The 25,985-nt window shown below is 33.8% G+C and overlaps 1 protein-coding gene across 8 annotated transcripts in view; it reads left to right on the top strand.

Annotated features, from left to right (window-relative positions):
- Positions 1–25,985, top strand: part of LOC145259713 (uncharacterized) — a 164,219-nt gene that overhangs the window by 50,237 nt on the left and 87,997 nt on the right. For 4 of the 8 annotated variants that reach the window (XM_080117395.1, XM_080117397.1, XM_080117396.1 and 1 more), the window contains exon 3: positions 20,696–20,779. The exons of the other annotated variants lie outside the window; for them this stretch is intronic. In XM_080117395.1, the coding sequence (XP_079973521.1) occupies positions 20,696–20,779 (84 nt within the window). The remainder of the gene's footprint in view (positions 1–20,695; positions 20,780–25,985) is intronic. 8 annotated transcript variants of the gene reach the window in all.

The raw sequence follows: 25,985 nt of genomic DNA, 5'->3' as shown, positions 1-25,985 counted from the left end.
GCAGAAGAGACGTTGCAAGCCTGCCCCTGCTTTAACATTATTTTTATGGCAAGTGCTCGTCTGAGCTCCAATCTATGCCCGCCCCCTCGCCAAACATTCACCAGAAACATTCGTCTAGCTGAAACCACTATCAATAATTTCCCCTACTCTTTATGTGTGCCTAGGCCTGAATGTGGATGCTATGTACAGAGAACTGCACACCTTTAAAACTTTCTTCCATTTTTCTGCTTTCCAGCTGACTACAATATGGTCGTCTTCAAGTCCAACATAAACAAGTACTTAATGAGCCGGTCCTCTTAAGTAATTCAATTTACCAAATTTCCACTACTAACGATTAGTATGATATTGTCCCATTGACTACTGTACACGTTTGAACCCTTATCCTTGAGTGGCCTCTGGGGCCAAAAAAAAAAAATGTTTTCAAGACTTATTTCATTAAATATTAGGGATAAATATGAAAATATGTGTGTGTTTTATTATACAACTTCAAGTATTGACTTAATCCATTGCAATTATTTCTGTGGACAGAAAATTTACTTTCTGCTCAATCAGATGGCAAAAATCTTTTCTTTTTTTTTTTTTTTTTTTTTTTTTTTTTTTTTCGATACCTGAAGTAGTATAATAAAAACATGTTTAGCTCTACTAACGTATTGAGCACTTTTGTCCTGTTCTTTTAACCATTCCTACCTCTGAAAATAAATATACAGTAGAACCTTGGCCGGAAAAACATTGTATTCCACATCATAACCTGGAAAAAAAAAAAAAAAAAAAAAAAAAAAACGCATCCTAGGGCCACCGTATACCGGGGTTCTACTGTAAATATATTTCAAAGAAAAGATATGCAGACAAATTATATGTAACATTTAATGAAATAGATCTTAAAGAAAAATAATGCATATATATATATATATATATATATATATATAATGTGTGTGTGTATATATATGTAAGTGAACGTTATTTTCCTACACAATAACTCTGTTAATTTTCAGTCTACAGACTCGAAATTTGACATAAGGTATTGAGATTTGGGAAAATCTTTGTAATCCGTTTTCGGCCAGAAATTTGGCTTTTAAGGGGTCAAAGTTCAACAATTTGACCGTTGATAAGTCTACCAAACTCTTCCAATTTTGGGTCTAAACACTTGAAATTTTAGATATAGGTTCGTTGGACATGGATCTAACTTCATAACTTGATTTGAGCCCAAAACAAAAATTAAGGGGTTATAATACAGGTCAAAGTTAAAAAAATTGACTGCCCCCCCCCCTCAACATACACCTCCAAACACCTAGGTAACACCGGGCTGAAATGCTAGTATATATATATATATATATATATATATATATATTAGAAAAATCTTATTGAAAATTAATTCAAATTAAAAAAAACATGTAAAGAAGGTATACAAAATTTTCAATTTATCCGCAAGGAGTACATATACACTTAAAAGACCTTATTCCGCGGAGTTTCGAAAAATGCAATTCTTCTCATCAGAGGAAAGAGGTTTGCAAAATATACAATAAATTTTGCAGGTTAATGCATTAAAAGAGACTACAAAGATGAATTGAATCATATTTGCATAAAAAAGTCATTAAACAGTGAAAGTTTATAAGCATTTCTAATGATTATGAAGGCAACAAAATTGATGTTTCCCTTGAGAAACATTGTCCACCTAATTTTGGCTCATTCTGTATATATTGAAAACTACCCGTCCCAGAACAGGTAAAATTAATTCTCCAATCAAGTTTTGCATCACTTTGTCACCTTATAAAGATTAAAATGAATATATAGTGATACTAAGCCTAATGTCTAGAATCCTTTTTTGAATTTTGATCATAATCCATGGTATGATCTGTGAAGGTGTCTGGTAATCTTGGCTTTTTGGCCAAGAGCAAAATGCTTTATCCCTATTTACAATGCTTCCCCACGGGACAGTTAGACACCAGGGTCGTTTTTTAACGTGGAGAAAAGGAAGAAAAATAAAGATTTTCTCAGTCGTGAAGGATTTCTCCTCCACTGACAGAGAACAAGAAATTGAAGTGCAGTATCTGAAGAACAGATAGTATTTATTTGCTCCCCCATCGAGCAAATTAGGCACAAGGCCAATTTTTAATGTGAGGAGTGAAAGGAGGGGGAAGGGAAAAAGGGGACCAGCTCCCGAGAGGTGGGAAATGGGAGCTGGTTAAAGGTCAGGTATGTGGGGTTGCCCCCACATCTGGTCTTTGCTTGCAGTATCTGCCGGAACAGATACTACACTTTGATCTTGTCCCGAAGGCCAAGTGTCTTCATCTGTTCTGTTAAGTCGCTTCATCCGTTTTGTCTCCATTGAGGAGAAATCCTACTAGACTGAGGCGATTTTTAGTTTTGAGGCCCTTCTTGAGGATTTGATCTTTCTCTGTATTAAAAACAGACCTTTTTTGTCTTGGTGGGGAGGCAAATAAAAAGCACCAATAACTACCTTCCATTTCCTTTGTTTTGTTTTTTTTGTTTTTTTTTCCCCCCCTGTCAAATGTCTCCAATAACTTAACTTTCAGTTAATGTTTGCACAAAACTGAACTAGAGATGTTTGTGTGGTGGTGGTGGTGGTGGGGGGGGGTCATTAAGTACAAAATATGCCTTGGACCGTCTGTCGCAGGAATAATAGTACTTTATTTTATTTTTTTATTTTGTCATGGAGTGGGTGGATGGGATTGAGTGGCCGAAAACCAGTTTTTCTTGAATCTGGATGCACTTTTATATATGGACCAGACATGACCTTGACCCTTAAAAAACGTCTATATTTAAGTTGTCTGTATTTTTTCATTTCATGAACTTCCCTCTAACTTTTCAAGATAGATCCTCTGGACTAATATATCATGCTTCCTATCTTGGGTTGAGCATATTGAGAAGTGATATACAAACGACCATTACCGTATGAAGCGATGCTCTTTGTGTAAACAAATTGAGCTTAGGTATTTGGGCAATGTCAAAACATTGTTAATTCACTGCCCGGATAGCAGCAGCCATATAATGTAACGGTTAGAAGCTCCGACTGTCGTTTGGGTGATCGGGTTTTGATCCTGGCTTGAGGTAGTTGCTTGTCTAGCCGCACTGCTGAGCAGTGAAACAGTACTGTATGTGGATGACTACATGCGTTGAATCAAGATTCAGGCAACTAAGTTTTCCGTTGTGTAGAATCAGCCACACTTTTCGGAACCACTGCTGACCTCAGTCGGTGCAAATGATTGCAACAGAACATATTTTTTCTTCTCTGAGACGCATGTCTAGGAGTACATCTGTCTCAGTGTTTTTTAAACACACCCGAAGACCTGCAAATATCTATTTTTCGGCTCAATACATGCATATTTAAGTTGTAATTGGTGGCTGTTTTTTTAATTTTTATTTCATGAACTTCTAACTTTTCAAGATGGATCCTCTTGACATATATATATATATAAAAAAACAAACAAATGACAAAAGTCTATATTCCAAAATTCATGATGTTGACCATCTTACAATTCTTTTAATTACGTTGACATTTACAATTCTTGACAGTAACTGTTTCGTAGCGTCAAATCATTAATTTAATTATTACATCAATCAATGAATTTTATTTTGCCCATAACTCATCAGAAGAAATAGCAGCAACTAAAAATAAAATAAAATACATTTGGGCATGATTACAAAATCCAAAAATTGGAAGAAAAGTCGCAATTACCTTTTAATTTTATTTTTTATTACGCCATTTTGTATTTTATACATTCAAAATTTCACGAGATAGTTAGTTTTATATATATATATATATATATATATATATATATAAGTGAACGTGCGTGTACATTTCCCTATGCAATAACTCTGTCAATTTTTAGTCTACATACTCGAAATTTGATATACAGGGTACTGAGATTTGGGAAAATCTACGTGATCGATTTTCGGCCAGAAATTTGGCTCTTAAGGGGTCAAAGTTCAACGATTTGACCATTGAGAACTCTATCAAACTCCTCCGACTATTTTATATATATATATATATATATATTAATGGCCTGCAAGGCCACAGGGGGGACAACCAAGCAAAAAAACAAAAAACAAAAAAAAACCCTCAGCAAAATTCATCCCAAAACAGCAAAACTGAAACTGGCCTTCCAGGACACTAATATATATATATATATATATATATATATATATATACACACACACACACAAAAATGTAGGCAAATTTGGGCATAGTTTTTTAAAAACTTTTTTTACCCAATTGTCATAAAATTTTAACCATATCTTTGAAAAACCTTAAAATTTTGATGTAGTTTCGTCCCATAGAACCAAAGATATGAGCATTTCAATAAACAATTTAGCTATGAGTATAAATATATCCATAGATGTACCACTTTTTTTTTTTTTTTTTTTTGGCAGTGTTATGTTTAAAATTTTAGCGACTATTGATCAGAATTTAACACATGAAGGCTCGTTGGAAAGGTAATGACCTGAATTGTGTAGTGGGCTATGTAGCGTTTGCTGTTAAGGGCACACATTAAAGGGATCAGCCAGAGCCTATTTTTAGCACTTTTTACAGCCATAAAATGTGTCAATCGTAGTTATTTGTTTTTCTAGTTTTGTATATGAATTACAAAATGTCTGTTATTTCCCAAAACCTCTGCCCTTGATGGAGGGAAGACTAAAACTTGCTGGTGTGGTTTCAAATGATCTGAAATAACAGACAGAGGAGACTTGATTCCAAATATTTCTCATGTTATATCTCCCCTCTTCGTTTTTCGTACATAAAGTAAATTTCACAATGTATAAGGATTATTTGATACTGGAGATATTTATAATCGTACCCTATTTCTAAAAGAGGGAAAATATAACATAAGAAATATTTGAAATCAAGTTTCCCCTTGCTGTAATTTCAGATCATTTGAAACCATAGCAGCAAGTTCACGTCTCCCTTTCATCAATGCTAGAGGTTTTGAGGAAATGTTTATATTTTTAATATAAGTAATTGCATAATCTTTACTTCACACAGATAACCAAATTTCTATTTTTTAATGCAAGTCATAGCATGGTTTCAGTTTAAAACCGCTAAATACTAAATCTTCATGGAAGTAATTTGGCTTTAGTATAAGTCCGTAGCTCTAATTCGAAATTAAAGATATTTGAAGATGAATTCCCCTCCCATATTTACGAATGAATTTCGCCAGACTTTCACGAAAAACACTCATCTAGCCAGAACCACTATCAACAATTTCCCACACTCTTTATCCGTGCCTACACCTAAACGTGGATTCCATGAACAGGGTTTCTTTCTTAGAACTGCTCGCCTGTGGAACTCTATTCTGTTTGACTGCTTTCCAAATGACTACAATCTGATTGTCTTCGTCCAACGTGAACAAGTTCTTATTGAACCGTCCCCCTAAGTAATCCAAGTTACAAAATTCCCACTGTTTACTACGTTAAAATCACAATGACTAATGTATACCCATTAACCTTTATCCTCGAGTGCCCTCTGGGTCTTGATAAGTGGTGACCCCCATGTAAAAAAAGAAAGAAAAAGTAATTTGGCTTCAGACAGCTATCAAATCTCCATTATTAATAGAAGTATGTCAGTATGCTCAAAATACAAAAATTAAATACTACTTTAGACATAAAATACCCAAAGAAACCCTGAGCAAATGAATACTGTCAATAATATAGATTAAAAAAACATTTTTTGTGGTTTGTCTTTTTTTAAAAAGCGGCAATAGCGTGCAAAATACAATAAATAAAAAGGATTGGAAAAAAAAAAGACTATTTCTTGCTGGGTAACATTCCACTAATGAGTAATGCAAGTGGCTGTTATGTAAATCGGGGCCATGTTTGTGTGATGTCCTCAAACTGGGCCAACTAACTTTCTTTAAGGAAAGGTGGGAGGTGGGGGTTAAAATTAGGGCAAATCTCTGCAGCACTCAGTCTTGCAGCAATAATAAACTACAAAGTAGGCTTTTTTTTTTTTTTTTTTTTTTTTTTTTTTTTTAAGGAAAGAAAGCCGCCACCATTTTAAAACTCCCCCTTCCTACCAATTTATTTTTGTTAGTATGGGTCTTAACAACTGCTGGTTGGACTATGAATCTGTCATATCCCAAGTATTGCTGAATTGTAAAGTCACTTTCTTTAATCTAATACTCATAGAGAAGATATAATGGATTCTAGCTATAAAAAAAAAAGGGGTGCTTATTCAGATTGGCACTTATGGCGGTATTTAAAAATTAAACTAATTAAAGAAATGTCTGTATGATGTACATACTGGTCACGGGACGAAGATGAAAATCACGTAATTTGATCAAATAGTCTTATCTTTATTTAAGAAAATCAAAATTTTGTTTCAATGTGTATGAAAAAAGCTTCCAACGAATCGGTAGACAAGGGCAGACAACTCTAATGCATGTGGAAACTGTCAAAATTATTAATGATTACTTTCTTGTGTTCTTTAAAATCACATAGCTCTGTCCGTTCCTTTTCCGTGAATAACGACAAATTTGTTTTTCGTTAAAAAAATATATACTTGATCATTTTTTTAATATAAAATCTTCATTTTTATTTATCGCTATAAAATGTGTGAATCTGGACAAGTACCAAAAAAAAAACATAAACAACCCTTACGTGGAATGACGAGGATGACGACAGACATTCTCTCTCCTCCCCACGTTTGAATAGCCTTGTGCATAATTTTATGATTGTTATAAAATTTTCTAAATTGGATAAACTTTTCATAGTAAAGTTGAATTAAACTTCAGTTTAGTGGCCTCAACCCCCCCCCCCAAAAAAAAACTGTATGCTGTTGTTTTTGTCTTATTGTTTCTTTGTGAACTATTTATAAATGAGGAACCATTTCGAGTTGGTCTATTTAGTGATACACATGTAATCTTACCCCTTTTTTCCGCCAGAATTTTTTTTATGCAGTAAGGTGACACACCCGCATGTGCGATGAAAGTTAGCGTGCAACTGACGCAGGAACTTAAACAAACCATTCATTCACTTGTTGATCATGCATAAACCTGTACTTTAAAAAACCAGCTTGGCTGACAAGAAATATTTCCTGTACAGGTTTTTTTTTTTTTTTTTTTTTTTTTTTTTTAGGCATGCAATTTTTCAAGAATGAATAAACTTTTCAAAGTAAAGGTTAATTGGTAAAACCTCAGTTTAGTGACGTAAAGAAAGGTTGTGTACAGTAATAAACATGGTTTTTATCTTTATTTTTTGTGTATTTGCAAATGATATACCATTTCAAGTTAAAGTTTATTTAGGATTATGCATGCAATCTTGCGAAAACGCTTGAAATGTGTACATATGCTGACATCTAGTGGTGAGTCTCCATTTGGGGGCTATGGGGAATGTGGAGTTGCTCCTTAGTTACCATTGCTCCCAGGTCCACTTTGGCCCAAGAGTGATAATACCCGTTAGGGCGTCTGAAAATACTAGCTTCCTGACCAGGAATGCACCAAACATTACAAACGACTTAGGACCGTCCGTGTATATTCCCTTGACATTTGCTCCTTTGGAGAAAGCCAGTTCAACCCTGCCTAGGGTGAATGCTGTACAACATGCTGAAATAATCACTCAAAAAAAAAAAAAAAAAAGGCAACGGAGTTATAGAAATGGAATTAGAGAAGTAACAGAGCTTTTTTTCAACACATATACACATTTAAAGCATGTTACTATTACAAGCAGCATAGTGTAACATGGCCGTTACATTTTATCTGTGTTGCTACACTTCAAACCTCTCAGACCCACACGCTGTCTGGTACCGTCGCAAAGGAACAACAAACAAATAAAACATAAAAGGGGAAGAAATAAAATCCACTTGCTAATTTGCATACATGCTTTAATGCCTGCTGCTGCTAATATTTTCTCATGTGCCCATATGTGCTCTGTTACAGTAGTGCTAAATAGATTTTAACTCAAAATTATTCCTCATTTATTAATATTTAACAAAAATAGAGCAGAACTTCGGGATATGACATTAATCTGTTCCAGGGTTGAGATCTTAAGTTTAAATCGTATGTTGGGGCCTAAGCAAAACTTTATACAGTACATATTTAAAATTAGTTACAAAATACAGTACAGTAATCAAATACCATTATAAATAACACTGTAAGGCAAGGAAAATACTGTAACCAGGGGCTGGAAAAGATTTCACACCGTAACCTGACAGAACCGTCTCCCGGGGTGACCGCATCCCGGGGTTCTACTGCAATGTAAAGCTATTAGTGATGGGGGCGATTCCAGAACAACAAAAATTTATTAGAATTAAAATGTTAAAATAAAACTGCTTATATCTAGTGCCCCCTCAAAAAACGCCACCCATGATAAGAAGCTAGTTTCTATTGACACTTTTTTTTTTTTTTTTTTTTTTTTTTTTTTTTTTTTTTTTAGGATAAAAAAAAAAAAGCTTTAATGCTTTTACTTATTTTATTTTAGAAAAAAAAATGTGTAGTTTCAAGTGAAAATAAACTGCAATTCAATTTTATTTAACAGTTTAAATAACACATTTAATATATTTTTATTTTCTTTTTAATTCACGGTTTGGTGTTGCATATATTTTTTCTTATGCTAAATAGAAAAACAATGCCTGCATTTGTAAATTATTTTATTTAATTTTTATTTATTTACTTATTTTTTTTTGTGAATCTCAGGTTTTCCCCCACCTGTTCTTTTTGGATAAATTTCTAGTGTGTGGACAAAAATCAAACAAAAAGGTTTTTGTGCTGGTAGGTGCATTGTGGGGATGTAAGGTATAGGTGGGCGCTTCCTGTAAATGTTTTGCAATCTCCAACTAAATATTTGCTGGGTTGAAGCTGTTTTCATTGCTTCAACATTTTTTTTTTTTTTTTTTTTTTTTTTCAAATATAAATCTGGTTGACACTACTTTTTACTAATCCACACAGTTGGAGGATGATTTAAAAAAAAAAAAAAAAAAAAAAAGTCCAACTTCCGTTTTTTTTGTTTTTTTTTTTTTTTTTTTTTTTAAATTCATCTTTTTGTCCTATGTTCTCTGTTAAACCTGCTCTCTCTCTCTCTCCTGCTTACTCTTTCTGTTTCTGTCCTGTTTGCTCTCTTTCTGTCCCACCCTGTTTCGCTCTCACCGTCTCTCCCTCTCTTTCTGCCCCTTCTATCTCTTTGTCATTTTTTTTATATTTATCTCTTCTTTTAGAATTTATATTTCTTTCTTTCTATTTATCTCTCTCTCTCTCTCTCTCTCTTTCAGTCTCTAACTCACTATCTCCCTCTCTTATCACTTTCCATTCCTTTCTACTCTCTCTATTGTAAAAACGTTGCCTCCATTCAAACAACCCAACCCCAAAATTCAGAAACCCCAAAAAGTGAAAGCCATAGAAAAAAAACATCTAAAAGAATGACAGACGGCAACATTGATATTTGTAAACTTATTTGCTGGCATAGAGGGAGGTGCGTGCAATCTGGGGCGGGGGGGGGGGCTGTGGTGATGCTAGTGGGGGGGGGGGGGTCACAGCACTCAACCTCACTAAACCAGGCTTGTGTTATACCATGGCAACTCAAATAGTTGCTTCTATCGATGGGATCTTGCTCAAATAAAAATGAATTTTCTTAATGTGTGTTCACTAAATTTGTGCTTGATGGCTCAACGATGGAACAGAGTGAGAGCTGGACTTACTTTTTTTATTCTCTCTCTCTCTATTTTTTTTTTTTTCCGTTTGTTTTTGCTGTGGATATAGCATTCTATTGGATGCTAGACCTTTAGCTATTTTAAGAGAATCTAACCAAGATATTCGGTTATGGTTCTGACCGTCCCCTCAAATGCAATTGTTTGGATCTCATACAATCCGGAAAGTCTTCAAAAAAATAAAAAATAAAAATAAATAAATAAAAGCAACAAAAATTTAAAAAAAAAAAAAAAAAAAATCACTTTCACATTATGCATAGTGAAATTATGAAAAATAAAAATGTGAAAACTGATTTAAAAAGAAAAAAAATTTTGAGGGAAGGAGGAATCCAGAATTGTTCTACATCCATTAACTCCATAACTTTCATCCATTCTCTCAATGTGACCATACCATCAAAGTTTCCAGTTCGACACATGTTTCCCTATACGGACTCATCACAATCTGATGACCTGATATTCCAAAATTTGTTAATTCTATCAAGGAGGAAGAATGAAAAGTGAAAATAAAGGGGGTGGGGGTGAATACAGAAAGAAATAAGAAAAAAAAGGAAATCTATTATGACAGCACAATGTATTCTGATGTCATAATTGTATTAAAATGTATCTAAACATTCACAATTAATGCATTCCCAGGAGAGAATTAAATGATGGGGAGGAAGACCGTAGATCTATTATGACATCACAATCTATTTTGATTTTTTAAATCCTTTTACTTGGGTTGATATTGTGAATAAAGTGATATCTTTTTTAAACGAGGGAATCACCATTTACCAAGACTGAAGACCATTTAAAGTGATTGGTGAGACAATAGCCTAGTGGTTGACAGTGGTGGGTGGAATTTGATTATTTGGGGGGGGGGAGGCGACTTGACAAGAACTTGTTTACATTAGACTTGAAGATGACTATGCCGTGGTACAGTTCCATAAGCAGGCAGTTCTAGGAAAAAAAGCGTTGTTCATATATTTAATAACATTAGTGTTGGGACGATTAATCAGGAAAAAAAAAAAAAATCAAAACTTTTTGGGGTACTGGAATCGGAAAAATTTAAGTATATTTTCAGATGCCAATAATGATCTTTGTTTTATTGCTTTAATTCTGTTTTTATTTAAAACTTAAATTTCCACGCCTGCTATTAATGATACAATGCTAAATATTGATTTTTAAACTACAAATTAAAGTAAAATTTATAGGTCACATTAATAAATGCGTTTTGTTTTACATTTGGGAAAACATGTGAACATAATTACATGGGTTTTTGCAGTACCCCACTGCCTTTAAAAAAAAAAAAAAAAAATTAAAAAAAAAAATCCAAAATCCGGGGGGGGGGGGTATTGAAATTGTCCTACCGATATAGGACTGACCTCAAGTAAGACCAAAGGTTTTTGCTGCTCAACAATATCTTTTAAGACTGAAACAGTAGATTTATTGTAGTGACTTATGGTAATTTTGTTTACCTAAATTGAATAAAATATATAAATATTAATCAAACGAGTTATGTCATCTTTTTAGTACTCGTAGGTCATCCCTGCTGCTCTTGTTTATTTTTACAAGGACTTCGATAGAATGAAGCAGCAAAATCTCGCCCCTTCACTGTAGTCTCCCGATACCGGTAAGCTTTCTACCCTAATAGTTGCTTCCCGGCTCCCTTGACTTCACTAACGTGCAGAAATTTAAATGTAATGTAAACAGGCCTCTCGCTGTTCAACTCCCTACCTAGAATAACCCTGTAGGTAGTGTTCATAATTCACAGTAATCCCTTTGTCTCTGATCAATGTTTGAGGAGGTGAGGGTGAATAAATAATAATAATAATAAAATTAAAGTCCTAGCAATAGTAGTGCTATTACTATTACTACTGATTTTTTTTTATATATAAGTACCCAGTCCTGTTTTTACTACAATAGTGTATTGATTACTGTTACTACTGCTAACTGGGAATAGCTGTACTGCTACTCCTAGTGAACCTACATACATACCCGACTGTACCCAATAATAGCATTTTGTGCCAACGTGCATTTAAGGCAAACACTGTTTGTGTGGCTGTGTGTAAAAACATATTAAGTCATCAGGAGTATTGAAATCCTCTTTCTAAAGCATCTTCATCTCTCTCCCTTTCTCCCTCCCCCTCTTACTCTCTCTTTACACCATTTCTTGTATTTCTCCCTCTCCGTCACTCTCCTTTTCTCCTCCCCTTCAAACCCCTCCATTTATCACCCTCTCCACGAATTATCTTTTAGTCATTGTGTTGAGTCAGTACTTTATTTAAATTTTTTTTTTTTTTTTTTTTTTTTTTAAATTCCTATCCAAGCTGTTTATTTTTCATCTCAGAAAACAATGGGGAGGGGGGGGGGCGTCTGAATGGCTTTTTACAACTCTCATACCTGAGATGAAAATCGACTTTATTTTCCATGTGGCAGGTGTCCTAAGGACATCTGCACTCTATTTTCATTGATAAATTGATTTGTGTATGTGTATTATCACATACACACCCACACACATATGCACAATTTTTTTTTTAAATCCATAAATAAATCTTACATGTCTGTTTAAATGTATGTATGCATGCATGTATGTGTAGCATGTATGTACGTCTGCCTAAAACTTTCGACAGAGGTGACGGATTTTCACGAGATTAGTATCGTTTTGGAGCTCAACCCTTCGGACGACAAATATCGAAAAATTTGGCCAAAAATATTCTTTCACCTTCAACTACATGGAGGGGCGGAGTCGCTTTTTTTCCCGCTGATATTGTCGAAAGTCATCCCCTCTTTTCGATTGACTAGCCTTAATTTAAACTTTTGCCACTTCTGATTTGGCGATGGAGGCAATGGCAAAGACGTCACTTTTTTTTTTTTTTTTTTTTTTTTCCCCCCCCATGTTCTTTTCCTCCTTCGTGGTAAGAGTTCAAGCCTGCCTGACTACTACCACTTTTTTTTCTCAACACATGCCTCCAAACACCCAGACAATGTTGGGTACCCAGGCTAGTATTAAATATTATTTTTACCTTCAGACACTAGTGTTCATGCTTATACAATCCTTAGTGTAGGAAATAATTACTGACGTTCAAACTCTGTTGCAAAGTTACCTCCTGGTCTAAATGACAAAAGTCTATATTCCAAATTTCATGATGTCTTCCATCTTAAAATTCAAAAATTGGCATAATTACACAGATGATTCTGGTGCTGTCAATAATTGAACAGTTTAAGATGCTTAAAGAAATACACGGTAACATGGACAATATCTTAAAATTTGGCATATAAACTTGTCATTTATTTGTATATGCTCTGCAGTTACCTCCCCTTAGCGCTAAGGAACAGTTCTAAATATAGAACCACTTCCGTTTAGGCGGGTTTTGCGAAGAAATAAAAAATGGAGCTCATATAACTCCTGTAATTGCATCTCATGCGTTGTCGTCCTTCTTCCATAAAAATGAGCTTATTTCATGGTTTAAAGGATTGGTATGAATAAAAGGTGAAATATAATTGAATAAGCATATTGACCCCTCCCCCTCATATATATATATATATATATATATATATATATATAATCTTTTTGTGTATGCCCGCAAAAGTCTTTTTTTCGGGAAGCAATCGCTTGGCTCGTTCCTTAAAACTTTTTATATCCTGTCTAAATCATAATATCTACGAGTTAACAACGGGAGTCGCCTGTCTATTTAATTTGCCAGAGTTTGAAAAGCTAAATATTCCACATTTTTGGATTGCTGCATATGGATTCAGCTTTTTTGTATAATAGACTAATTCGAAGCTTAACACATCGTTCCCGGCGATTGCGCTGGGAATGTTCAAAAGCAGTCAGCTTTGATCAATGCGGAGTTTCTCCTTATATCAGACAATTGCTATTCAATTTGGACAATCCCCTTTTATGGGGAGCTGCCCCCCCCTCCAATATCTTGAGGAAACAAAAAAAAAAAAACTGCCCTGCAGTGAAAGTTGACCTCATTAAGTACAGGCACCTGCCCATTCTTAATACTTAAATAAATTCAAACATCTTTCTGTTACTATTTCTTGCTGGCCGAGCGGTTAACATCGCACATTTTTCTTATTTTTAAATTTTGCCTCAAGGTTTCGGGTTTGATCCTTCCTACTTACCTACCAAAATGGGCTTTGGGGAGTGTGGAGCCACCCTTAATTGCCATTGCTCCCAGGTCCACTCTGACCCGGACTGGTAGTACTTGTTAGGGTCCCAACTATGAGTTAAATAGAAACCGACTTGCAAATAAAAAATATACTCTATTAAAAAAATTTTCTTCCGGATCACTGGATTCGGCATGAAATAACCTGAAAAGGGTTGATATGCCATAAAACAACCAACTAACCAATGTTGACCAACGGGGAAAATTCTATCGGACAAGTGTATGCAGTGTGATGTACGAAAATGTAATTTGGCCAGTGATAGCATGCATTGCACGGATAGAAATAATACGATGGCTGCGTAATGCGAGTCTAAAAGATGGCTTTAGATCTGATCACCCCAGAGGAAGATTAAATCTGGACAGTACAGAACAGTGTGCGCTGAACAGAAAACTTTGAGAGTATGACCACGTTGAAAGACTGGATGAGAGTTCTTGGGTTAGTGGATGTGGAACAGTTCAGGTAGAAGGATCAGTTCACGAGGCGAAAACCAAAGAAAACGCGGGAGAAAAGCACAGGAGTCTGGACTTGAAAGCGAGAGAGATAAATAAGGACTTGGGAAAACATAGATTAGCTTGGAAGTCAGTTTCTTAAAGCCGTCCAACACATGCCATAAGGAAAGTAAAAAAAAAAAAAAAAAAAAAAAAAAAAAGTACATCTTGGGTTTACTTTTGGCAGCCGTGTAACTCTCGCTTCCCTTATTTTGTCCTTTACTTCTCACATTCCATGAATGATGTTTCTGACAAAGGAGGAAGAATTGCTGTTTTCTGGGTCAAAATCTTTTTTATCGAACACTCATCGTTGGCAATTTTTTGACCTTGAAGTACTTTCTATTTAAAAAATTTTTTTTTTTCCATTAGTTCATTACATCAAGTGGCTTCAAGCCTTGTCGGGAGCGATTTCCATTACCCCCCCCCCCTGAATGTTACACTGATGATGGATGAATTATAATAGTTTTAGTTATAAAAAAGAATCCATTAATTAATGCTTGTATACACAGTGTTTTAATGGAGACCCTGCATCAAGAATTAAACTTCAACACAAACACACACACAAGCCTAAATCTGATGATCGCTGAAGACGAAATCTAGACAGTATAGGGAGAAATTTGCAGAACAGGAGACTGTTGATTTGGTCAAATTGGCATTTCTTGAGTTAGTAAATGTAGTACAGTTGATGCAGTGTGGCAAGAGAAGGTCAGGGAAAATACGAGAGGAAGTGATAAGGATGGATTTTAGAAAAAAGGAAAAAAAATTTAGGTTTGGACATAGATTTTTATAAACCGTTCAACACATGCCAACAACGTTCAACCAAATATTATTAAAGGCCCGACTTTTCTGTCATATCCTGTCTTTTTGGGAAGGGTCAATATTCATGGAAGTAGGGATTGATGTTAACGCAAAGAAATAATGCATTATTCACAAACACTTGAATTTCGGTGCGATTGCACTTAACATAAACAAAACAAAAAACACGAACAAACAAAATGGATCTTGTTATATATTTATGCAATAAACAGCAAATTGTCTGCATCAACTCTATCCCGTTCGATACTAGGGAGATGTGAATTTTTTTTTTTTTTTTTTTGTGATACTTTCAAAGAAAGTGGAATTCAGTTTTTTTTCTTTTTCTTTTTGATTGTTTTTTTTTTTTTCATCATTTTCTTTTTATTCCCCCCCCCTCGCTATTTTTGTCTTTTTTTTTTTTCACCATTTGGCTTACATGTATTTCTTTTTCTTTTCCCACAATCTTTTCCTCAATTTTTTGTTCTTTCCTCATTATTTGGCTTAATTTTATCCCCCCCCCACTTGTTTTATCTTTTTTCTTCCTTGTTTTTTCTTTCTCCTTAAGTGTTCCTCTTGCCTTGCTTCACCTTTCTTTCTACCCATCCCTCTCCAAAGAAATGAGTACTTTACTTGGAATGATTTATATCCAAGAGAGGTAGAAGACTTGTTTCCTCTATGAATGTATTCCTGTCTCCTTTTGAAACATATCAATATCGAAAAATTGGCCAAAAACATTAATTCCTTCACCCTCAAGTGGGCACTTTTCTACAGAGGGGGTCTCTTTTTTCGCTGATATTTTTGAAAGTCATCCCCTCTTTTTGATTGACTAGCCTTAATTTAAACCTATGTCACTTCCGGTTTGGTGATGGGCGCAACAGCAAAGACGTCATGTATTTTTTTTTTTTTTTCCTCTCTCTCTCTCTCTCTTCATGTTCCTTTCCTCCTTCGGTACGGGTTCGAGCCTGCCTGCCTACTACCCCCCCCTCTAAACACACATCTCCAAACACCTGGGCAACGCCAGGCATCCAGGCTAGATCTATCCATAAAGATTTTTAAATGTTTAATGTTTTGCATTATTTATTTTATACTTTCATACATCAATGCCTAACTACACAGGACAAAACCTGCTCTTGTCTTGTGGCGGCTTTCGCTCCGGATCAGTTAAATCAGCTTCCAATGAATTTACTGCATTTCGCACGAAAGCTAACCAGGCCCGGCAATCCATCACCAACACTGACACTATCGACAGTCAGTCACAGTTCCAACGGTGAACACAATAGATTGTCGGACCTAGAATCAGTTCCATATCTTGTTTAACCATTCTGAGCCACATTTTAAGCTGGCTGCCGCATCGGTTCTTCCAGCCCCAAGGAGGAACCAGATTAATGGCTTCACTGATGAGATCGTCTTGTGATGGGTGTGACCAGCCCAGCGAAGGCGTCACATGAGAAGAGCCCACTGGAGAGAGGTGATGTGGTATCGTGCTCAGAAAGATTGGGAAATTGGTGTGTGGGTTGGTGGACTCCACGTTGCGATAATTTATTTATTTATTTATTTATTTATTTTTTTTTTTTTTGTAGTTGGATATTGACCACTCATGTCCATAACACAGATTGTAACTCTCCCAAACCAGTGGCCCTGTCGGTGTGGCATTAGAATATGCTGACTGCCCTCCTGTAGAGGGTAAAAGTCCCTCAATGGGGGTCCTGGATATGACCTTAAACTGTATCCAGTGGTGAGGCCCCAGCTTGTGGGCTTTGGGGAGTGTGGAGCCACCCTTTAATTACCATTGCTCCCAGGTCCACTCTGACCCGGAGTGGTAGTACCTGTTAGGGTCCCAACTATGGGTTGAATAGAAACAGACTTGAAAGCAATAAATATATTCCATTAAAAAATATTTTTCTTCAAAATCTTTGGATTCGGCATTAAATAACCTGAAAAGGGTTGATATGCCGTAAAACAAAAACCAACCCAAGCCAGTATTTTATTTTCATTTTTCATTACATCTATAAAAAAAAAAAAAAAAAAAATATGAAGGGTACGTAGATCTTCTCAAAATGATGTGACACTGCGCTTGGACCATTGCATTCGGTTGGTGTAGGGGGGGTAGTGGGGCCCCAGGTTGCGAAATTAATCTAGATTACTGTTTTTGTTTACCATTGACCACTTATGCCTATAATACAAATTGTAACTATCCCAAACCAATAATTTATTTTCATTATATCTAAAAAAAAAATAAAAATAAAAAAATAAAAATAAAAAAAATAAATAAATAAAAAAATGTTTTTATTAATTTATAAAAAATTATTTAGGGCATGTAGATCTTCTGAAAATTAAAACGATTGTACAAAGAAAATATTTTCGAAGCCCAATTATCCACTGAAGATGACATTTTCCGTGATGTTGGCCAAGAAGCCAAATTTCAGCATAGAAATAAAAATACAGGCTCAAAATAAGTGAAAAACTCTCTCGCAAATGTATCGTCTCATCTTGTGATATACAAAAATTGATCATAATTGAAGCAAAAATTATTTTTTATCATCCCTTGTCCACTATGCACTCATGGGGGACTATGCAGGCTTCACTTGTTTTTTTAATTTATTTATAGTAATGAAACCAAAGGGATGTAGTGTTTACCTAATATACGCCATGGTATTTATTTATAGATAATTTAATCCCAACCAAATAAAAAAGCTCAATACACAATAGAGAGTAGAGCTTATTATAAGAGAAAGAAAATTAAAACTAAGTTGAACTTTACAATCAAAATTTATTGTTCGACTGAATACTCCAAAAAAACAATTTACAAAGTCCTTATTCTGCGGAGTTTCAAAGAATGCTATTCTTATTATTCTTATCAGAATTTGCTGATTTATTTTTGTCCTCTGATGAGAAGAATAACATTCTTTGAAACTCCGCAGAATAAGGACTTTGTAAATTGTTTTTTGGAGTATTCAGTCGAACAGTAAATTTTGATTGTAAAGTTCAACTTAGTTTTAATTTTCTTTTTCTTATATATGAGGAAACTATGCCAATGTACATCCACGTCAGCTTTTTGCCCCCTTTTTGCTGCGGTCTAAATCCGTAACTGTACATGAGAAAACTATCATCTCGCATCGAAAGATCTCACAAGATCTTTCATCTATAATTTACCGCTTCTGAATCTTCCCAGAATAAATTTTATTATCATTCTTTTTATAACGGCATCTTTTGTTCAAATTTTATTTTAATTGCAGACGACTTTGTACACGTGCCATCTGCATCATGTTGGATACATTAATGACAGTTTTCTGTTTTAGTAGTTTGGCAGGTAAGGGAAAAAAAAAAATGATGGGAATTAGTTCATAGCAGTTTATTATTAAGCTTTGAAATTTTTAAGATAATTTTAATTATTCAGATCATTATTTTCATTTAGTTTGGTTATTTCCACAACGTTTCAGCCTAGGTAACCTCCAGATTTGTTCATTTGTATCTTTTCAAACTTGGGAATCTATATGGCTTTTCTAACTGAATCCTTTAATCCATGATGGATATTGTTCTCCTTCTGTCAGCCATAATTGGGTAGAAATGTTAGCTTATTTAATTTCTAGCAGAACGCATGGAAATTCTACGGTAGTTGAAACTTTAAAATACAAAAATAAAATGATAAAAAAAAAAACGAATTTAAAACTTTTTTTTTTTTTTTTTTTTTTTTTTTTTTTAGCAATTTTTTTTTAACCTTTTAAAGCTAAAAAGAATTGATTGGAAAAAAATTTTTTTTTTTTTCAATGAAAGTTCAACACTTTTTTTTTTTTTTTTTTCTGAATAATTTTTTAATATAAACTATAAAGGAACAGATGTCAATTTGCACGTTTTTTTAAATTTTAAAAAGGAACTATAATTTAAAAAAAAAAAAACTTAGTTCCTTTCAATATGACTTTTTTAAATTATAAAATAAAATAGCCAATTTAAAACCGTAAACAGACAGCCATGTTTTATTTGATTTGATTTTTGAGAGGAAATGGTTTTAATGATTTTTAACTGATAGTGTAACTATAAAGGGAGGTAATTCCTTTCTCATTAATGTTTGCGATGATGATGATTGTTTGTTTGTGACACTGGACATACGGACGAGTAAATTAATATTTAGATTCCTAGTTTATCACACGTAAGGATTGAACCTCCCCACCCCACCCCACCGAAACTTATGATCTAATGGTTATAGGTCTTCGTTAGAAGTCAGTTCTAAGTGATAGTTTTCTGGAAGATAGAGGTTCAATTCTTACTATGGACGATAAACTAAGAATAGCTTAATTACTAGAGATGTCCCAAAAGTAATGCCTCCTATTTTTTTTATTCTGCCCGAATGAATCAGAAGGGATTTTCAAATTGCGTTATGATGACTGAACTTATACATTAATGACCTGAAAGGTTCATCTCTCTGTTGCAGACCTTGACAGCAGAACACTCTAAGAAAGTAAGCCCTGTCATAGGCATGCGAATGGTGGTGACTGTGGAAAAATGAATTCTGGAGCATAAAAATGTTGCTTGTTTTAATGGTACCCCTCCTGTCTTTGTGGTTCTTCAACTTTTTTTAGTTAAAAAAGAATAGGAAGCTTTACTTTTCGAATGACTCTCGTAATTAATACTTCTACCTAATCATGGCCAAGAAAATAAGAACAATTTACCTTCATGGATTAATAAATAAAGGAAGTTCAGTTTGAAGTTTTATACAAATTCCTGAGTTCAACAAGACGCATTTGGAGAAGGTCGGAGGTTACGACTGAAGTGTTTTGAGAATGCCATCTAAGATTACAAGAGTAATCCAAATAATAGAAATATAGTGACACCATTTTGTTAGTTCTGTGCTAGATGATTTAACTGGATGATCTTTTAACCGAAAACTAGTTTTAAAGAACCTGTTTTTAATTCAATGTCGTTTATTTTTCTGTTGGTGCCATTCTTCTCTTTATTGTACTCATCCTCTGCAGGCATCATAGTAAAATGAGATGCCAAATATTTCTGTGAGCATAACTTTAGATTCTGACTATTGAAGTTTTCGGTTTGTCCGCAACCAAAAAAAGAAAATGAAATTGAAACGATGAAAGAATTATGAAAAAAAAAATATCTAAACCCCCCCCCCCCCATTTTTTTTTTCTTTCCCTAAATTTATGGCTATTCTGACTTAAATTATATAAAAAAAAAAAAAGTTTTATGCATATTCTGCCAGTTTTCTGAATTGAATTATCCATTTTGGAAATTCAATATTTTTTAAATTTTATTTAAAAAATTTGAACAGTGTCAAAGAGTCATGGAATTTTCTTTTCTTTTTTTTTGTCTTATTATGGTCAAATCGGGAGGGGGCGAAGGGTTCTTTTAAAATTTCTCACTGGTTTCTGATATCATATTTTTCCTTTTCAGAAGCCATTCCATTTTTCTTCTATTCCTGTTTTCATGTTTGATTCCACAAAAGAATGAAGGCCTTTTTTTTATTTATTTATTTTTTTTTTTTATTATTATTGAACTCCCCCGAAACAAAGAAAAAAAAAAAATTCCAAGTGATTCCTTTTTCTTTTTTTAACCGTTGGCCATTATTTTTTTTATTCTGTGTGTATTGTTATTTCAGGGCGCCCCATCCCGATTCACAGGTGGCGCTTTTGACGTATTCTACCATATGTGGAAAGAATCAATGTCTTCTAACAAGACCAATGTTGGTACCCATTTTCTATGACTATTTCCAAAACGTGTTGCTGTGTCAGTCTTTTACTTCGACTTATTTTGTTTCTTTTGTTTCATGATTGTGACAGCAAAAAATTAAACAAAAACAATCAAATCGCTGATCCATAAAATTAGTAAAACTAGTGAGAACTGTTGAAAATTAATTCCATTAATAAAAAAAAAATAAAATTCAATTAGTTTAATGACTTTGTAAAAATTCATTTGTTTGGTTTGCAAGCAAATATTATGTACGTTATTTTAAAAATTATTGTCCAAAACGTTTTTAAATAGATATTTTTAAATTCCTTGAATATGTATTTTTAAATTGGAAGTGTTAGTTTTATTTTTAAAAAATTTGCATTAAAGTTTTGCAATTCTTTTGTATACTTTACTGTTTGCAAGCACATTTTTGGCCACATTATCATTGACATAACTTTATTTTTGGGCACATTATTATTATTGGCATAATTTTTTTTGGTACATTATTATTGACATAATAACTTTATTTTGGGACATATTATTGACATTATTTTTGGCCACATTATTGCTGACTTAACGAATCAAAACTTTTTTCAACAAAAATTTTTTTTTTTTTTTCAACAAAGTCACTAAAGTATAATTAAATAGTAAAAATGTAAGATTTTAATTTGATTATTATCTAATTATATATTTCATTAGTTTTGTTTATTTAAGCGTAAACATAATTAGAATTAACTAAAAAAAATAAATTTAGATTTTAGAATCAAGATGCAGTGGATAGAAAAATTGTCAAACAAAAACATACAGAAAAATGGGTTGGTGGTGGTGGGGGGTACTTTTGCGTTTACTATACTTATTGAGAGGGTAGCAGTTATCTTCGCCATGTACATACATAAATTATATGTATATATACGTATTAGTAATATTTCCAAATAGAAATATTACTGAATGTAATAAATATATTCTCTTGTAAATTTAATGGAGTTTTTATGTCTCTAAAAAGACAAAATTATATATAATATGTAATAATTTTTTTAAGTAAGATTCTAACCTGACCAGCTCTCCTCATTGGAAAAGGCCTGTAGAGAGTTGACATAAATTTATGAAATTGGGCAAAGTTTGTGTGCTTTTTCTTTTGATATATATAAATTGTATCAAGGTTACTGCATCACAATCACTAATAACTCTTCGGAAAGTTATGAATTTGTTTTCTTTCCAGCCATGGATTAAATACTAAGGTGGCTAGACTCTTAATCCTTGATTATGCAACTAATCTAGAAGGAAAACTCTGAAATAACATGAGTCTTTCTTTGCTTATTTGGACATGCTTATTTTTATTTATATATAATACTAGCAAAAGTACCCATCGTTGGCTGGGTTCAAAAACAGCCTACAGAAAAGTATGATAGGTTATGAAAAGGAAGGGTTGTAAAGAGATAGCTTCGAATTTGGGGGTATCAAAACTAAAGCAAAATATGATGAAAGTAAAAATAAAATAGATAAACCCCATAATTTATTATACCATACCTGTTCACACTGAAACACTTATCACAATATTCTGTGGATCTATATTAAAAAAACCTTGTTAAACTTTATGACATATTTCCATTCTATGGAGGTCAGGTGCGAACGAACACCCCATAATTTTATACCATATTTCTTCAAACTGAAACATAATTATCAAAGTATACTTACGCAGATAGATATGAAAAGTCTTTATTAAAGTTTGTGCCTATTTCCATTCTATGGAGGCCAGACGCGAACGATTAACCCACAATTTTATTATACCATCCCTATTTAAGTTAAAACATACTTATCAATGTATTCTAATATACATCTATATCAAAAACACTTGTAAACGTTTTAATTTTTAAGTTTTTTATTTCCATACTTTGTGGACCAGGTGCGAACACAGACCCCACAATTTTAATGCACCACCGTTCTGCCAGATCAAACATACCCATTCCTGTGTCTCAATACATCTATCATTATATGTAATCAGTTTTTAAAAATAGTCAACCATATAGGAGCCTATTCGTGACCAGACACACACATTCAGCTTTATATTATAGGTATACACACACGCACACATTCAGCTTTATATTATAGGTACACACACACACACACACACACACACACACACACACACACACAGAGACATTCAACTTTATGGTTAGTTGCATCCTATTGATTAAAGAAAAGAATCCGTACTTTAAAAATCCAAATATTGGCACTTGCCTAAATAAAATTGAGTGTTTATTGTTTTCTTTGGTTAATGGGGTGCAACTGCTCTGGAACTGAAAACCTATTTTTATTGAGCTTATTGTTTGAAACAATATATAGTCAGTATTATACAGGTGAGTAAAACGATTCATAATTGTGAATTTAAAATCAGTTTCAAAAGGAAAAACAAACAAAATCAATAAAAAAATTGTTTAATTCACAATTATGAATCATTTTACTCAATATTAATATAGCTCTAGAATATCTATACCTATTGAGCTTATTATATATCTACTGTACAATGGGCACTGTTTTCTTTTAAAAGTATTAATACATTTACTAATACATTAAAATAAACTCTGCGCTTTAGACTCTAGGTCTAATTCCCTCTAAAAAATATTCTTTCTAATGTTCTTTTAATTCATAAATGAGTTTCATATTAACAGATTTGGAAATAAATCACACACCATCCACTATTTCAGAACAGTACTAACCCTAACTCTAATCCTTATGATTCATATTCTTAAACAGAACACATGTAAATTCATTCAGAAATCCTGCAATTACTGTCAGTGGGCTCTGCAATAAAAAGTGCAGGTTCTGCCACATAGAAGTAGAGTGTGGGCTATCTGATGCCCAGTTGTAAGGTTCTGCTGGGGGGGGGGGCTACTATGCAACGTGATGCAACAGAATGTAAATATGCTCACTGGACAATCTGTAAAACGTTAGAAAATGAATCCAGCAGGAAATCCTGCCTTGACAGAATACAAAATAGAGGTCGTAGCCTAGTTGGGGATGGCCTTTTCTCTTCCCTGCAACCTCTCTCCCACAGAAGGGACGTTGTGAGCCTATCGTTGTTTTATCATTATTTCCATGGGAAATGCTCGTCTGAGCTTCAATCTCTGCCCCCCCCCCCCTCACCAATCTTTCACGAAAAACACCCATCTAGCTGAAACCACTGTCAGTAATTTTCCCCACTCTTTATCTAAATTAAAATGTAGATTCCATGAACAAAGCTTCTTTCTTAGAAGTGCATGCCTGTGGAACTCTTCCGTTTGACTGTTTCCCACCGGACTACAACTTGGATGTCTTCCAAGTCCATCATAAACAAATTCCTGATCAACCACCCCCTTAAGTAAGACACTTTATCAGATCTCTATTACTAACGATTACTACGATATTGTCCCATTGACTGTACACACAATAACCCTTATCCCCGAGTGGCCTCCGGGCCTTGATAAGTGGCGATTATGCAATTCCTACAGATGCATACATAGAAAAAAGAGCTATAAAACCTGACATATTCATATAAAAACGAAGAGAGAAGCAACCTTATAAGTTAATGTCCCCAATAATGCTGGCTTAAACAGAGCTGAGGGGGGGGGGGTACCAAGGTTTTATACACGTCATGAAATATGAGATAGCAGATGAATGTTTGGCATCCAGCAGGATGCCCCATCTCCAGTAGAACAAAATAAGAAAATTAAAATGTATATATAAAGTCGTTAATAGATTGCTTGACTGTATCACAGCTATTAAGTGTGGCTGCATGAAGGATTGAAACTGTAGCATCGAGCTGACAGCGCTAGCCCAGTCATCATATGACATCTGAATGTGAGCGAAATCTCAGTGTACGCATTGTCAACTACCGGAGAGCTTGAATTGTTTTTATCCAATGAGCAATGCATTAATAGTTAGTGGTAGTTAGCAATTTTTTACGAGAGCTCTACTCAAAAAGGATAGCGCGCATATATATGTGTGTGTGACAGAGCTTGAGGGTATGTTTGACAATCAGTTTGTCAGTGGCTTTATTACTCTTGGCCTGAGGTATGATTTGGGTTGGCCCTAGGAGATCCACTCTGCCAGCTTTTACATTTTTTGTAGATGATACTGACATGTTGCTACTCACCTGAGGCACTTCTATGAAACATTACTTCCGAGGCTGCGCAGGCAATTTTTTTGGAGACTTAGTCTGCTTGCTTTTCAAAATCTGACCTTGTGTCTAACCTCTTGGAACAGAACTAAATAAAATATATGATTGCCACGTCACTGAAGAAGTTTGCACTACCCTATTTTAGGCACATAGATGGCTCAGCATCTCAGCATCCCAGATTTACCTTTATACATTATGCTACTCTTTTCATTTGCAAGGTGACTGGCTTCTGTTAACATGCAGCTCTTCTTTCCTTGGTTAAAACCATTGGATCTCATGTGGTTATATAGGCGAATCTTTGATAGACAGGCTCTGCCTCAGGAACCACACATGTTGTCAAGCTGAAAGGTGTCTGGGGAAGCCTGACCTGTGTTGCTTCCAGAAAGCACACCTCGAGAAAGAGTACTATATTTGTCTTGCCACAGAAGTCTGACAGCTATCATTGATATGCTTTGAATCCGAATCCGTTTTCTTCTAGTCCTTCACGGTTTTGCTTTTGGTTTTCAGGTTGTCTTTGACAACTTCCTTAAAAAATCTTTTTTTTTTTTTTTTTTTTACAACCATACTGTAAACCATTTCCATTCATTTAAACATTAAAAATCACCTCATTTAAATATCATCTATATATTCCAAAATTATTTTATTGCCATGAAGAATACTTTATTTTTATTTTTTTCTTTAATTTAATTTTTTATTTTATTTAATATTTTAGTTTAATAAAAATACTTTTTATCCTTTTTATTTTTATTTTCATTTAAATTTTAATTTATTTTAATGTTTTTAATTTTGAAATAAATTTTTTAATTTTAAAAAATTTGTTAAATTTAAAAATATTTGGGTATTTTTAAAATTAAAAACTTGTTTATTTTATTGCATTTATTTTAGTTTATTTTTTAAGTTTATTTTTTCAGTCTATTTTTTTATTTAGTTTAAGTAATAAAAAAGATTCTTAAAAATTTTTACTGGAAAACTAAAGAAAACATCATCTATTTGATAATGTTTATTAAAAAGTTTGCGATTATTTGGAAAGGATTTAAAAAAAAAAGTTTTTTGTTTTTTTTTT

Source organism: Euprymna scolopes, chromosome 35 (assembly GCF_053919585.1).
Source record: "Euprymna scolopes isolate OS-2025 chromosome 35, ASM5391958v1, whole genome shotgun sequence".
Taxonomy (NCBI): domain Eukaryota; kingdom Metazoa; phylum Mollusca; class Cephalopoda; order Sepiida; family Sepiolidae; genus Euprymna; species Euprymna scolopes.
Note: the sequence above shows the minus strand (reverse complement) of the source record. Positions and strands in the feature narration are given on the sequence as shown.